The following is a 12,261-nucleotide window of genomic DNA, read 5'->3' on the forward strand; positions in this document are numbered from 1 at the left end:
TGTCAGGCAGCAACATGCTGGCATTCATCAGAGCTAATATCAGTCCTTATAAGAAACCCAGCATGATAAAGTGGAGACAGACAGCGAGGTTTAACTCTGAGCCCCACCTGCAGATAGGAAGAGGAGACCATCCCAAAACCCAGATGAAGGAGAGCAGCCTGACCAAGCTCACCCCAGCGTCAGGTCTGGGGGTCTCTAATAAAACCTTGCTCTGGGAGCACCTCCGGCCCGGGAGGCAGCCGGCTGCGGGAGGATGCTCGCTGGCTTCCCGGCAATGAATAGCATTCCTGCCCTGGCAGGCGGCCAAGCGTGGCAGCCGCCTGCGCGCGGGCTCTTCCCCGACTCTCACAGCCTCTTCAACAGAAGTGACACGAGACACACTCTTGCTCGCAGCCTGCTGCTGCTCAGGAGGTTGGGAGAAGAAGAGACTTAGTCCTTCACAGCGGGGGGGCTCTGACTTTGCGAGCCGAGGCGCGATTAAGATGGAGGACAAGGCGGGAGAAGAGGGGGGAAACGGAGAGGGGAGGCGGAGGAAGGGATTCCCTGCACAAGGCTGAGTCCCTGCCTCTTCATCGCATCTTTCCCCCATGCCACCCCTCACTGTAACCCTCTGGGAAACAACCAGGAGCAGACCAGGGCGTGAATCTGCAAAGCACCCCTAGCCTGGGAATCAGAACTGTGGCGCGGTGCCCAAGTTTATTAACCCTGCTGTGACACTGGGCTAATTGGCTCGAACTTGGCATCATGCTAATGCAACTTCACTGTTTCCAAGACCGCAATGAGGATCGCTTTCCATTGTCCCCTCCTGTCCCATGTATCAGCGGGGGGGGGGGGGGGGGGGGGCAAGAAATCACATGTGCGGAGAAAGACTGAAAATACAGAGACAGCAGAGAAATGGGGAGGATATTTTCATTGGCATAGTAACAACCTATGAGCATGTCTGCAACTATCCTTGTGCTTACATAAGGGTATTCCTACTGGGAAGGACTTCAGAAACTGTGGGAAGGAGGCAGAGCCCAAGAAGTGACATGACCATGCTTGTTTAGTGTGGCACTGGGTGAGTGACACCGGGTGACTGACATTGGCCAGCCAGGGGCAGCAGAAGGACATTCAGAAAGAGACCCTGCACACAAACTAGGACGTTGGCTGTCACAAAAATCAGTGGAGCCCAGCACAACCACCACTCATAAGTATTCGCCGAGGACTCTACATCTTCCTGGTAGCTGAGAGGTGGATTTCTTCCACCCATTCATCATTCGTAAGAGCCTAAATCCCAAATAGTCCTTCAAGGAGGAGAGTGTGAACGAGGCCCAGGAGGAAACAAGGAGCTGCTGGAGGAAAGCCAAATATACCAGCCCAGACACCTTCAAAGTGGTATGAAAGACATCCCAGCCAGATGTACAGCAGCAGCCGTGTACGGGGAGCACCAATTCACAACAGCCAGGCAGAGAAGCCATGCAGCTCCCCTCTTCAGCCTCCCAGTGGTCTGATCAAACCTCAAGCTACGGAAAGGGTAGGCATTTCTTCTAAAGGGCTGCATCGGAGCCTGGTGTGAATAACTATGTTACATGCACCCCTTAAAACCAAAGACACTGAGGCAAAATAGCCAAAAAGGACCTGTAAAATAGAGGTTGTTCCTTCTAAGGGCATCTCTGAAATCCTAACAGTCCTCTTTGTGGGCAAACAGCAGGGCTTGGCCTGTCATCTGTCCACAACACACCTACAATCTGCAGTGCATCTGATTCACAACACCACTGTGAGGTACAGAAGTGTTTTGCAGACGTGGGGGCCTGAGTCTAAGAGAGCCTCAGGTCCTCATCCAGGCTAAAATATGTCCAGCTCCCATGGCATTCAATGTCAGTTGAGTACCTAAATACCCCAGACCTTGGTGAGGCTGAGCCTCATTAATTTGTTCCAGATGAGAGAGCACCTGGGCACCTGCCTCATGGTTTAACAGCTGAAAAGCCTCTTTGGTCCTTCTGGGGCAGAAGAGGCAGAGGGTAAAGAGAGCTGGAAAACAGGTGGCAGAAGAAGGGAGGGACACCAAGCATTAAGGTTATGTGGGATCATAAGCTGGGTTGTGGGGCAGGAGGGAAGAACTCACATCTAGCCCCCCTGCAGGCAAGACAGCATAGGGAGAACCCCCAAAAAGCCTGCAGTAGACCCTAGCTGAGGGCCACGTGGGGGGACTTTTAGGAATGCACTGCTCTGAGGATACCTTCAGGCAGCTTGCACTAGGCCCACACTGTGTGGGGAATGCGAAGAACTGTCTTTTGTTTCATGCCCCTTTGTTTTAACCTCTTGAATCAAAGACCCCAGCTGCTCCTCTAGGATCAGCTAGAAATTAATCCAATTAAAAAATAAATTCCCTGTGGATTCAAAACTCTTTGCCAGGTAGGGGGTATGGGCACACAGTTCCTTTCTTCTGCAAAACAAACTCTTTCTTCTAACCCACATTTCACAGAGGGCAGATACAGGCAGGGAAGCATTTGAAGCAAATACAACAAACAAATGGTCGGGATGATTTATAACCCTGATACCAACCCAGAGCTCACAGGCAGGATTGCAGCCTCTGTCTTCTATAGCCTGCATGGCTGGAGACAGTAGCACAATGCTACATGCTACCCTCCAACACAAACAGTCATTGAGCAACAAAACCCTTTGCCGCTTCGTTCCACTCTTTTGTTTTCCAGAGGTTTTGGTCACCCAGACTTGTGGAGCTTGACAGGTTAACCCACACTTCTTGGTTGCTGCAGAAATGATTAAACAGGGGGGGGGATTGTTTAGGCTGTGAAGCAGAAGGAATTCCTTTGTTTTTGTAGATCACTCCAAGGCAGCCGAGACTGCAGGGATGCCCAAGAAGAAAGAGGCATTGGCTGAGCGTGGAGATGAGTTTCCAAGGAGAGAGGTCATGCCACCCCTCTGCAGGCTATGAGATAAGGGGTAGGGGGACATGTTGTGCCTCAACTTCACAGCTGGAGAGAAGTTGGCCAGACCCTCTGGGTATAGGGGTGAGCAGGACCAGCTGGAGACCATACCCAGATAGCCTGGCTTCTCCTGCGAGGCTCAGCAAAGCCACAGCTTGTGCTACAGGGGGATCCCATCGCACCACCCTGAGGCCACACAGTCACAATGGGGTAAACTAAGGCCAAGGATAGATGGTGGCTTTGAATAGCCAGGGATTGGTGCCCCTAAGATCTCCTAGAAAAGGTGAAGCACTTATAACACAGCCACTTCTTCTTAAACCTGGCTTGCTTCCACCACCCAGTATGTCTAGTTAAGCTATACATCCTCACTCAAGGTGATTGGGGTCCTGAGATACTGGGTTGGACCTCTGTGAGAGTCTTACCTTCTTTTGCAGCCCCAAAATGTGACATCTACTAACTTATCTCCATTGACAGAAATTATTGGAGCGTATCTCAGGCAGCTGCTGAGAGGAGGAAAGTCTTACCCTGTTGCATTGGGGATACTGGAACCTTGGGACACCTGAAAACTTACTGTGCTGTAGGTGATGGTGAAAAGGGTCAGCAATAAGGTCCTGCGCTTAGCTTAAGGGGTGAAGGGAAGAAGAGGAGATCCTGGGGGTTTATCACACCATGCAAGGCTATATGTGGGGAGGGGGAAAAGTGCCCACAAACTTTACTTATAAGAGCTGGATCAGAATCAGGGAAAATTTAAAATTTAAATCTAAAAAACAAAAGAGAACCTGGAATGATTTGCTGGCCAGCATTGCCTTGGTTGCTGTTGGCATCAGGCTGGTGGTGTACGAGTCCTTCCACCTATCGGGAGCAGCACATTACCCAGGCATTCAGGTTCACAGCAGTTACTCTTGCTTTTTCCTTTGCCTGACACCCAACTCTGGGAGCAGCTTTGGATTCTGTGTCTAAAAAGTATGGGAAAAAGGCTGGCAGCAGAGATCAGACCTCCGGACACTGCAAAATGCCTCCTTAGCTTCTTAGCAGGCTCCAAGTCTCCGAAACAACGCTAAGTGCAAGAGAGCTGGTAAATTATTAAAACAACCTTGCAACAGCTCCAGAGAAACCACCAGCGCTTAAGATTCAAAGGAAAGGCTGTGGTGTGAGAATCCCCATTAGTAACAATACGCACAGTTTGCAAGAACATATGTCTCCGCATGGAGCAATCAACCAATCTGGGCTGTTTAACCACAATATTTCAAAGAAGTGCTTTTAATGCAGCTGATCCGTATGTTTATTTCGGAGCTGCAAAACGGGATTCTTCCCTAGCCTTTCAGAACATTTCTGTAATGGACTTCACCCAAACTACTGGGGAGAAGGCTTTGCTCCAGCAGAGAGACTGATAACAGATATTTTTTAAAATCAAAGTCATGACTGTGAAACAAGAACCCAGGCACAGAGAAAGTGCATTTGCCCTCTAAAATAAAAAGGCAAGAGGAGCAAGACCCCACTGGGGCCCTCTTAAGAACGGGTTTGGATAGAAGGTGCATGAGACGGGGACTGGGTGGCTGGGAAAGAAGGATTTCCAAGCCTCTTCTGATCCAAATACTTGAGCACACATTGAAAATACAGCCCTTTTCACCCTTCTTTCCTTCAAAATGCATGGGAGGCAAATATAAGCTCTTCTTTATTGATTGATTGAGTAATTATTTCTTTTAATAAAGAATAAGAGCTCCTTGTGGAATAGCCATGTCTTTGTGGGGAGGGGCAAAGGAGGGGGGTGAGGTCTGGTATCCTTCCCTGCTCGATCTAATCCTAATTAAAAATAAATTACATGCTGTATGGAACTTGAAATGGCAAAGATAATCCTGTTACACACGAGGGGCCGCCCTGCTGCCCGCTGCCCGCTACCGGCCGCTGGACCCGTCCCCAGGCACGCAGCCCAACCTGGTCCCCGGACCTCAGCCCGGTCCTGATCTCGGGCCAAGAGGTCTCAGGGGGACCCAGGGTGACCCAAAGGGGCCCGGCCTGGCCCGGGCGCTGCACCCCCCCCCCCCTCCACCCCTCCCACTCCACCCCCACCCCCCCCCCCCCCCCGCCCCGCTGGACAGGCGCCTGCGGAGCTCCGGCGGGCGGGAGGAAGGAGCCGCGCGGAGGCTTTTCGTATGGAAAGCAGGAGCTTGGGGGGCTTTAGTTGGCGGCAGAGCGGATCCCCGGCCCCGCAGCCAGAGCCGAGGCCTCATTTAAATCCCATTTCCATAAGCCGGAGCTGCGGGCACCCCGCCGCACATACAACACCCCATCCCACACACCACCCCCCCCCGCGCGTGCCGCCCAGAGCAGAGCCCGCGGAGCCCCGCGCAGAGCCCGCGCAGCCCCGCGCAGCGCCCGCGCAGCCCCTGGGTTGCTTATGCCGCTAATGCCACATCGCTTTGGGTTCGCGGAGGAGCGGGTGTCCAGAGGAAACCGGGGCAAGGGGGGAACGAACCGCGTCCCATTTGTGTCCCCTGCTTTGTGTCCCCTTCTTTCTTTAACAGGCAAAGAAAGAGGGAAAAGAAAAAAGGAAGGAAGAGAGGAAGAAGGGAGGAGGAAGGGAAGAGGAAGGGAAGAGGAAGGGAAGAGGAAGGGAAGAGGAAGGGAAGAAAGGGAGGGAAGAGAGGGCGGGAGGGAAGGAAGGAAGGAAGGAAGGAAGGAAGGAAGGAAGGAAGGAAGGAAGGAAGGAAGGAAGGAAGGAAGGAAGGAAGGAAGGAAGGAAGGAAGGAAGGAAGGAAGGAAGGAAGGAAGGAAGGAAGGAAGGAAGGAAGGAAGGAAGGAAGGAAGGAAGGAAGGAAGGAAGGAAGGAAGGAAGGAAGGAAGGAAGGAAGGAAGGAAGGAAGGAAGGAAGGAAGGAAGGAAGGAAGGAAGGAAGGAAGGAAGGAAGGAAGGAAAAAAGTGAGATGAAAGAGGGAAAGGAAAGATGAACAAGGGAGTGGGAAGCCAGGATGAAAGGAAGAAAAGGAAGAGGGAAGAAGGGAAAGGCGGAAGAAAAAGAGGGAAGGAGGCAAGGAAGAAGGAAAGGGAACTAAAAATGGAAGAAGGGAAAGGAAGAAAAAGAAGAGGGAATGAGGGAATGAAGGTCACACAGTTTACCGGGGACCCACCTGCCCCTGAGGAGCCCCAGCCTCCAACCCCACCGAGCCTCCTGGCCATGGCTGCAAAGGCACCGAGAGGCTGCTCGGGACTCGGGGCTCCGCGCGGGGCCCCGGTGCCTCGCGGGGCAGATGGTTTCGTTCCCCCGGTTCGTGCCAGGTTTCAGTCTCATGCTGTTATTTTGTTATTCTGGAACGAGACTGGTGTTGCTTCCCAGAGAGGCCCTATTAGGACAAAAGGAAAATCCTGTGAATAGGCGTAACAGGGCACCAGGAGGGATAGGTCTTAAATGTATTTTAATATGAGCAGGGCATTGTGTGTAATTCAGCGCTCATCATCGTTTAGTCAAAGAGTTATGGCAGTGATTGGGAATGAATAGAGGGACATAATGGATACATGTGGCGTTTGCTCATTATATTCAACTTAGTCCAACTCCTCTGTGGAAACTGTTCAACTTTCTCTCCCTTTAGCCTGTCATAGTGAAATAATACAGACATTGGTCCCTCGAATGGGATAGCCTGCCATGCTATTATATTTCTTCAGCTAACGAGGGCTTCATAAGCCTTTGATACAGCCTGATCTTTGAAACCTTTCCAAATCTCCTCAAGCTTATGCTAAATCCTATTTGGAACTTTTTTTTTCCCTTCTTTTTTTCCTTCTTCTTTTCTCTTTTTTTTTTTTTTCCCCCTCCTCGCCTGCTAGTGCCCCAGGCTTAAGAAACCCGGGCGGTGACACGCATACTAAAGCATGCAGGAACACCTCCTGAAAGGCGACTTAACGCCGCTGATCACAGGCTCTCACGTGAGGAACACACCACTCCGGCCGCGCAGATGAATGCCGGGACCCTCCTCCCCGTCCTCAAAAACCCGCTAATCCGCGCAACCACCGCGCGACACGCCGCGACATGCACCGACAAGCCGCGACACGCCACGGGGCGACATGCCACGCCACAGGGCGGCATGTCACGACACGGGGCGACAAGCCACGGCACCTGTTCGACCTGCGGCACGATTAACAAACCCCGCCGCGCGTTATGCTCCGCGCTGCGCCAGCTCCGCTGCCGCGCATCCCGAGAGGGAGAGAAGACGGGAGGCAGGGGAAGAGAAGAATAGGAAAAATAAAAGAAATAAAGGGGAAAAAAAGGATAAGGGGGGGGGGAGGGATAAAGGGGGAAAAGCCCCAAACCCCGCAGAACTGATGAAGACAAAGGGCAGAGCCCCGCGCCCGCACCCAGCGGCCGCTCGCGCCGGACGCGGGAGCCGCCCCGTCTCGGGAACCGCCGCCTCCCATTGGCTAGGCCGCTCGTTCATTTGCATACCGCCGTCTATGAAAGGCGGCGCGGAGGCGCGTAAAGATGCAGACGGCGGTGGAAGGAGCGCGGAGCCGGGCGTGGTACCTCGCATCTCTCCCCAACACGCACAAACATCCGCACGGCCACCCCGGACCGCCCCGTCGGGCTGAGCCATGAGAAGCTCGCTGCGGCTGCTGGCCGCGGCCTGCCTGCTGGCCCTGTCCCGCGGCAAGACGGTGAGGTACCGCACCGACGAGGAGGGCGCGCCGGGCACGGTGATCGGCACACTGGCCGACGAGATGTCGGTGAAGGCGCCAGGGGAGATGAGCTTCCGACTGATGCGGCAGTTCAGCAACAGCTCGTTGGTGCGGGTGCGGGAGGAGGACGGGCAGCTGAGCATCGGTGAAGGGGGGCTGGACCGGGAGCAGCTGTGTGGGCAGGCCCCCCAGTGCGTCCTCGCCTTCGATGTAGTGAGCTGCTGGCGGGAGCGCTACCGCCTAGTGCACGTGGAGCTGGAGGTGCGTGACATCAACGACAATGCGCCACGCTTCCCCCGTGCCCAGATGACACTGGAGGTGTCGGAGAGCGCCGCACCTGGCACTCGCCTCCCTCTGGAGGTGGCTGTGGATGAGGATGTGGGCTCCAACTCCATCCAAAGCTTCCAAGTCTCCCTCAACAGCCACTTTGGAGTGGAGGCACAGACACGGGCAGATGGGGCACGCTGTGCTGACCTGGTGCTGCTCCAGGAGTTGGACCGTGAGCGCCAGCCATCCTACACGCTGGAGCTGGTGGCCAAGGATGGTGGCAGTCCGGCACGCTCAGGCACGGCCACTGTGCATGTCCGTGTCCTCGATGCCAATGACAACAGCCCCACCTTTGCCCAGAGCTCGGTCACAGTTGAGCTGCCTGAGGACGCACCGCCCGGCTCCCTGCTGCTCGATCTGGATGCCGTCGACCCTGATGAGGGCCCCAATGGCGAGGTGATCTATGCCTTTAGCAGCCAGGTGCCCCCCGAGGCGCGGCGGCTCTTCCGCCTCGACCCACGCTCAGGTCGCCTCACCCTGGAGGCCGCTGTGGACTATGAGCGCACCCGCACCTACGAGCTGGACGTGCGAGCCCAGGACCGTGGCACCAGCCCTCGTGCCGCCACCTGCACCGTCGTCGTGCGCCTCACTGATGTCAATGACAACGCACCACGCATCAGCATCAGCGCCCTCCGTGGGGCCGCCAGTGCCACTGGTGTGGCCTATGTGAGCGAAGCGGCAGCCAGTGAGAGCTTTGTGGCCCTCGTCAGCGCCTCAGACCGTGACTCAGGTGCCAATGGGCAGGTGCGCTGCAGCCTCCGTGGGCATGACCACTTTGCCCTGCAGCGAGCCTACGAGGACAGCTACATGATTGTCACCACAGCAGCGCTGGACCGCGAGCGCATCCCTGAGTATAACCTCACTGTGGTGGCCGAGGACCTGGGCTCCCCACCCTTCAAGACCGTCCGCCAGTACACGGTGCGGGTGAGCGATGAGAATGACAACGCACCGCTCTTTGCCAAGCCCCTCTACGAGGTGGCCATGCCAGAGAACAACCCGCCAGGTGCCTACATCACCACCGTGGTGGCCCGTGACCCCGATCTTGGCCACAATGGTAAGGTCACCTACCGACTCCTGGAGACACAGGTCATGGGGGCACCCATCTCCACCTATGTCTCTGTGGACCCCGCCACCGGGGCCATCTATGCTCTCAGGACATTCAACTATGAAATCCTCAAGCAGTTGGACCTGAGAATCCAGGCCACTGATGGTGGCTCCCCACAGCTGTCCAGCAGCACCCTTGTCAAAGTGAGGATGGTGGACCAGAATGACAACCCTCCTGTCATCATCCACCCAGTGCTCACCAATGGGACAGCAGAAATTGGAGTGTCCAGCAAGACCTCTCGTGACTCCCTGGTGGCCCAGATCAAAGCTCGAGATGCAGATGATGGGGCCAATGCTGAGCTCACCTTCGCCTTCCTGGAAGAGCCTCAGCAGGACCTCTTCACCATCAACCCAAGCACTGGGGACATCGTGCTGAGGGGTGACCTCTCTGAAGAGCTGGGGCAGCTGTTCAAGGTCATTCTCACCGTGACAGACAATGGCAACCCCCCCCTGGCCACAACAGCCACAGTCAGCTTCCTGGTGACTGCCACTGCTCCTTCCAGTATGCAGGAGATAGCCAAGCCTGGCTCCTGGGAAGGAAGGGCTTTGCAGTGGGACATCCCTCTGATTGTGATCATTGTCCTGGCAGGCAGCTGCACCCTCCTGCTGGTGGCTATCATCACCATTGCTACCACTTGCAACAGGCGCAAGAAGGGGAACGAGATCAAAAACAACTCATCCCTGAAGGACCAGATAGACATCTCCCACCTGGAGAAGGGCCAGCAGGAGGAGGGCAGCCAGAGGGGGAATGTGTTTGAGGTACGAACCTTTCCCAGCAAAACCTCTTTCACCAGCCCTGACCCTTCTCCAGCTGCTGAAGAGACCTCTACTGCTGAGAGCAGCAGCGACAGCACTTGCCTGTATGAGGGTCAGAAGAGGCTGAGAGGACCAAGCGGGGAGGTAAGGTCCCATCTCAGGGAAAGGGAGCTGAAAGGGGTGGGAGTGGTGTCTTGGAGGATGTGAATCACAGAGGTGCAGCTCCGATATTGATTTACCCTTCACCACTTCCCTCTCTCCTCTCCTGTCTCCTTTGATCCTTTCACCTCAGCAGGGTTTCACTGCCACTCCAAGCTATGGCAAGGAGCCTGCTCCCCCCGTAGCCATTTGGAAGGGGCACTCATTCAACACCATCTCCGGCAGAGAGGCAGAGAAGTTCAGTGGCAAAGACAGTGGCAAAGGCGACAGCGATTTCAATGACAGTGACTCGGATATCAGCGGAGATGCCCTGAAGAAAGATCTCATCACGCACATGCAGAATGGTAAGGGCTCAGCCTCTCAGATGGACAGGCAGACAGGGAGGTGGACAGAGGGACCCATCCCTGGGGCACAGTGATTAGGCAGGGCACCTGGAGGGGGAAATCTGACTCTGAGTGCCTCAAACTGCCTTTTGATGTGATGCTGGTTCCTCTCCACACTGAGTGCCCAGCACAAATTAGCAGATGCTGAAAGTACTGTGGGATTGGAGTTTTTTTCCTCCCCAAAAAGCTTCCCTTAAAGTTAGGATTGTGAGGAGTGTCCCTAGCAAAAAGACGTGACCTTCCCAAGGGTGATTTGTGGTGCCATAGAGCATCACTCCTGACTCCCACCATCAGTGCACTGTATCATCCCATGACTGATAGCTCTGAGGATTACTGGTGATGTGGATTTATTCCTGCAATAATGACAGGTTTCTCCTCTCTCTCTTCCTCTCTAGGTCTGTGGGCATGCACAGCCGAGTGCAAGATCCTGGGCCACTCAGACCGCTGCTGGAGCCCCTCCTGCAGCCGAGCTAACCCGCACCCCTCTCCCCATCCCTCAGCTCCCCTCTCCACCTTCTGCAAGAGCACGTCCCTGCCCAGGGATCCCCTGCGCAGGGACAACTTTTACCATGCCCAGCTGCCCAAAACAGTGGGGCTACAGAGTGTCTATGAGAAAGTGCTGCACAGGGACTTTGACCGGACGATCACGCTGCTCTCCCCACCGCGCCCTGCACGGCTCCCCGACCTGCAGGAGATTGGGGTGCCCCTCTACCCAGCCCCTTCCACTAGATACCTGGGTCCCCAGACGGACACAGCTGAGAAGGTGTAGCCCAACACGCTCCCCACCTGAGTACACAACGTCCCTGCGCGCACATGACTAGGTCACTCCTGAGAGCCTTTAAGTTATTGACCGTATCTGGTGAACGTGTAAATATGCAAGATGTGCCTTAAAGATGAAGTTGTTGGGAAAGATTTCCAATCACATCAGTACTGTTTGATATTTGCAAACAAAAAAGAATTGTTTGTAGTTAATGTAATTTTTATGAAATGTGCAGTATTTAATTTTTTTTTCATGTTTTCTACATTGAGGGGTTGTTTTTTCCTCTTTTGGTTCACCCATGGCCTGCCATTTTTTTGTAGTGTTTTTAACCTGTACATTGTGTAATGTAATGTTTGTACATAATGAAAATTGGTTATATTTTTATATAATAAAAGCTTAAAAAATGGGAATTCTTGCCAAAGGAACTGTCTGAAAGACACAATAGTAATTAATAATAATATCCTGAATACGTAGAACCTTGTAAGGGAAATTCCTCTTTCTCTGTATAATAATAACTTAAGCAACCCAGTGTACTGAGAAGTTTGCCTTGCCAAATGTGACTTGTATTTCTTGAGTCTGTGGTGAAGTTAAATGTTATTTAATTGCCTTTGGTTCCTGTAATCTGTGTCACTGATGAACACTAATAAAGGTTTTGTGATGTGTCAGAGGATGTGTGTTCACGGATGCCATGCTTCAGGTCATAGAGATGTTTGCAGGTCAACAAAAGCATTTTGCATGGAGAAATGCAGCGGGGAGGAGCGTGAACGATGCTACTTTTAGTCTCACCCATCCTTCATCTCCAGCAATACCTCACTGCAGGTTTAGCTCTAGGGGTTTTAATGATGGGTTGCAGGCTGGGGCAAGGTCAATGTGACAGAGCTGGCCTTTGCTTTTTACTACCTGGTCTGAGCTCTTCCAGCTTGATCCTTCACTGGTGGGAAGCAAGGTAATTCTAGGGAAGCAAGGGAAGCTACATCCATCAGCTGCAGTGCTTGTGCTGTGCAAATACCTTTGCATCAGCAGCCACTCGAGCGCATTGCTTTCTGATCTGGCTGAGGTGTTGATTTGAGTTAGGCTGCACAGGTATGTGCTTAGATATTTATCCTTGTTAAGGCAGCCTTACTAAAGGACTTGCACTTGTGTACATACATATATATACTTCAAAAGGAAGGATAAGGTT

At 53.6% G+C, this 12,261-nt stretch overlaps 1 protein-coding gene across 4 annotated transcripts; it reads left to right on the plus strand.

Annotated features, from left to right (window-relative positions):
- The first annotated feature begins 7,389 nt into the window (after positions 1-7,389).
- On the plus strand, positions 7,390-11,751 carry PCDH8 (protocadherin 8). Of its 4 annotated transcripts, none has more exons than XM_061457269.1 (3): positions 7,390-9,923; positions 10,072-10,282; positions 10,717-11,751. In XM_061457269.1, the coding sequence occupies exons 1-3, from the start codon at positions 7,509-7,511 to the stop codon at positions 11,088-11,090; spliced, it is 3,000 nt and encodes a 999-aa protein (XP_061313253.1). In that variant the 5' UTR covers positions 7,390-7,508; the 3' UTR covers positions 11,091-11,751. The 4 variants fall into 4 exon arrangements, with proteins under 4 accessions (XP_061313253.1, XP_061313254.1, XP_061313255.1 ...); XM_061457270.1 differs by having other exon boundaries at positions 10,075-10,282; XM_061457271.1 differs by having other exon boundaries at positions 7,390-9,782.
- Positions 11,752-12,261: the final 510 nt, after the last annotated feature.

The sequence above is a fragment of the Pezoporus flaviventris genome, unplaced genomic scaffold (genome assembly GCF_033815535.1).
Source record: "Pezoporus flaviventris isolate CSIRO_AGI_PZ_B2104156 unplaced genomic scaffold, CSIRO_AGI_Pfla_v1 ptg000025l, whole genome shotgun sequence".
NCBI lineage: Eukaryota > Metazoa > Chordata > Aves > Psittaciformes > Psittacidae > Pezoporus > Pezoporus flaviventris.

Coding starts and splice junctions, on each gene's coding strand:
- PCDH8 (XM_061457269.1), top strand. CDS start 7,509: ATGAGAAGCTCGCTGCGGCTGCTGGCCGCGGCCTGCCTGCTGGCCCTG. Junction 9,924..10,071: donor TGAGAGGACCAAGCGGGGAG/GTAAGGTCCCAT, acceptor CTTTCACCTCAG/CAGGGTTTCACTGCCACTCC. Junction 10,283..10,716: donor CATCACGCACATGCAGAATG/GTAAGGGCTCAG, acceptor CTTCCTCTCTAG/GTCTGTGGGCATGCACAGCC.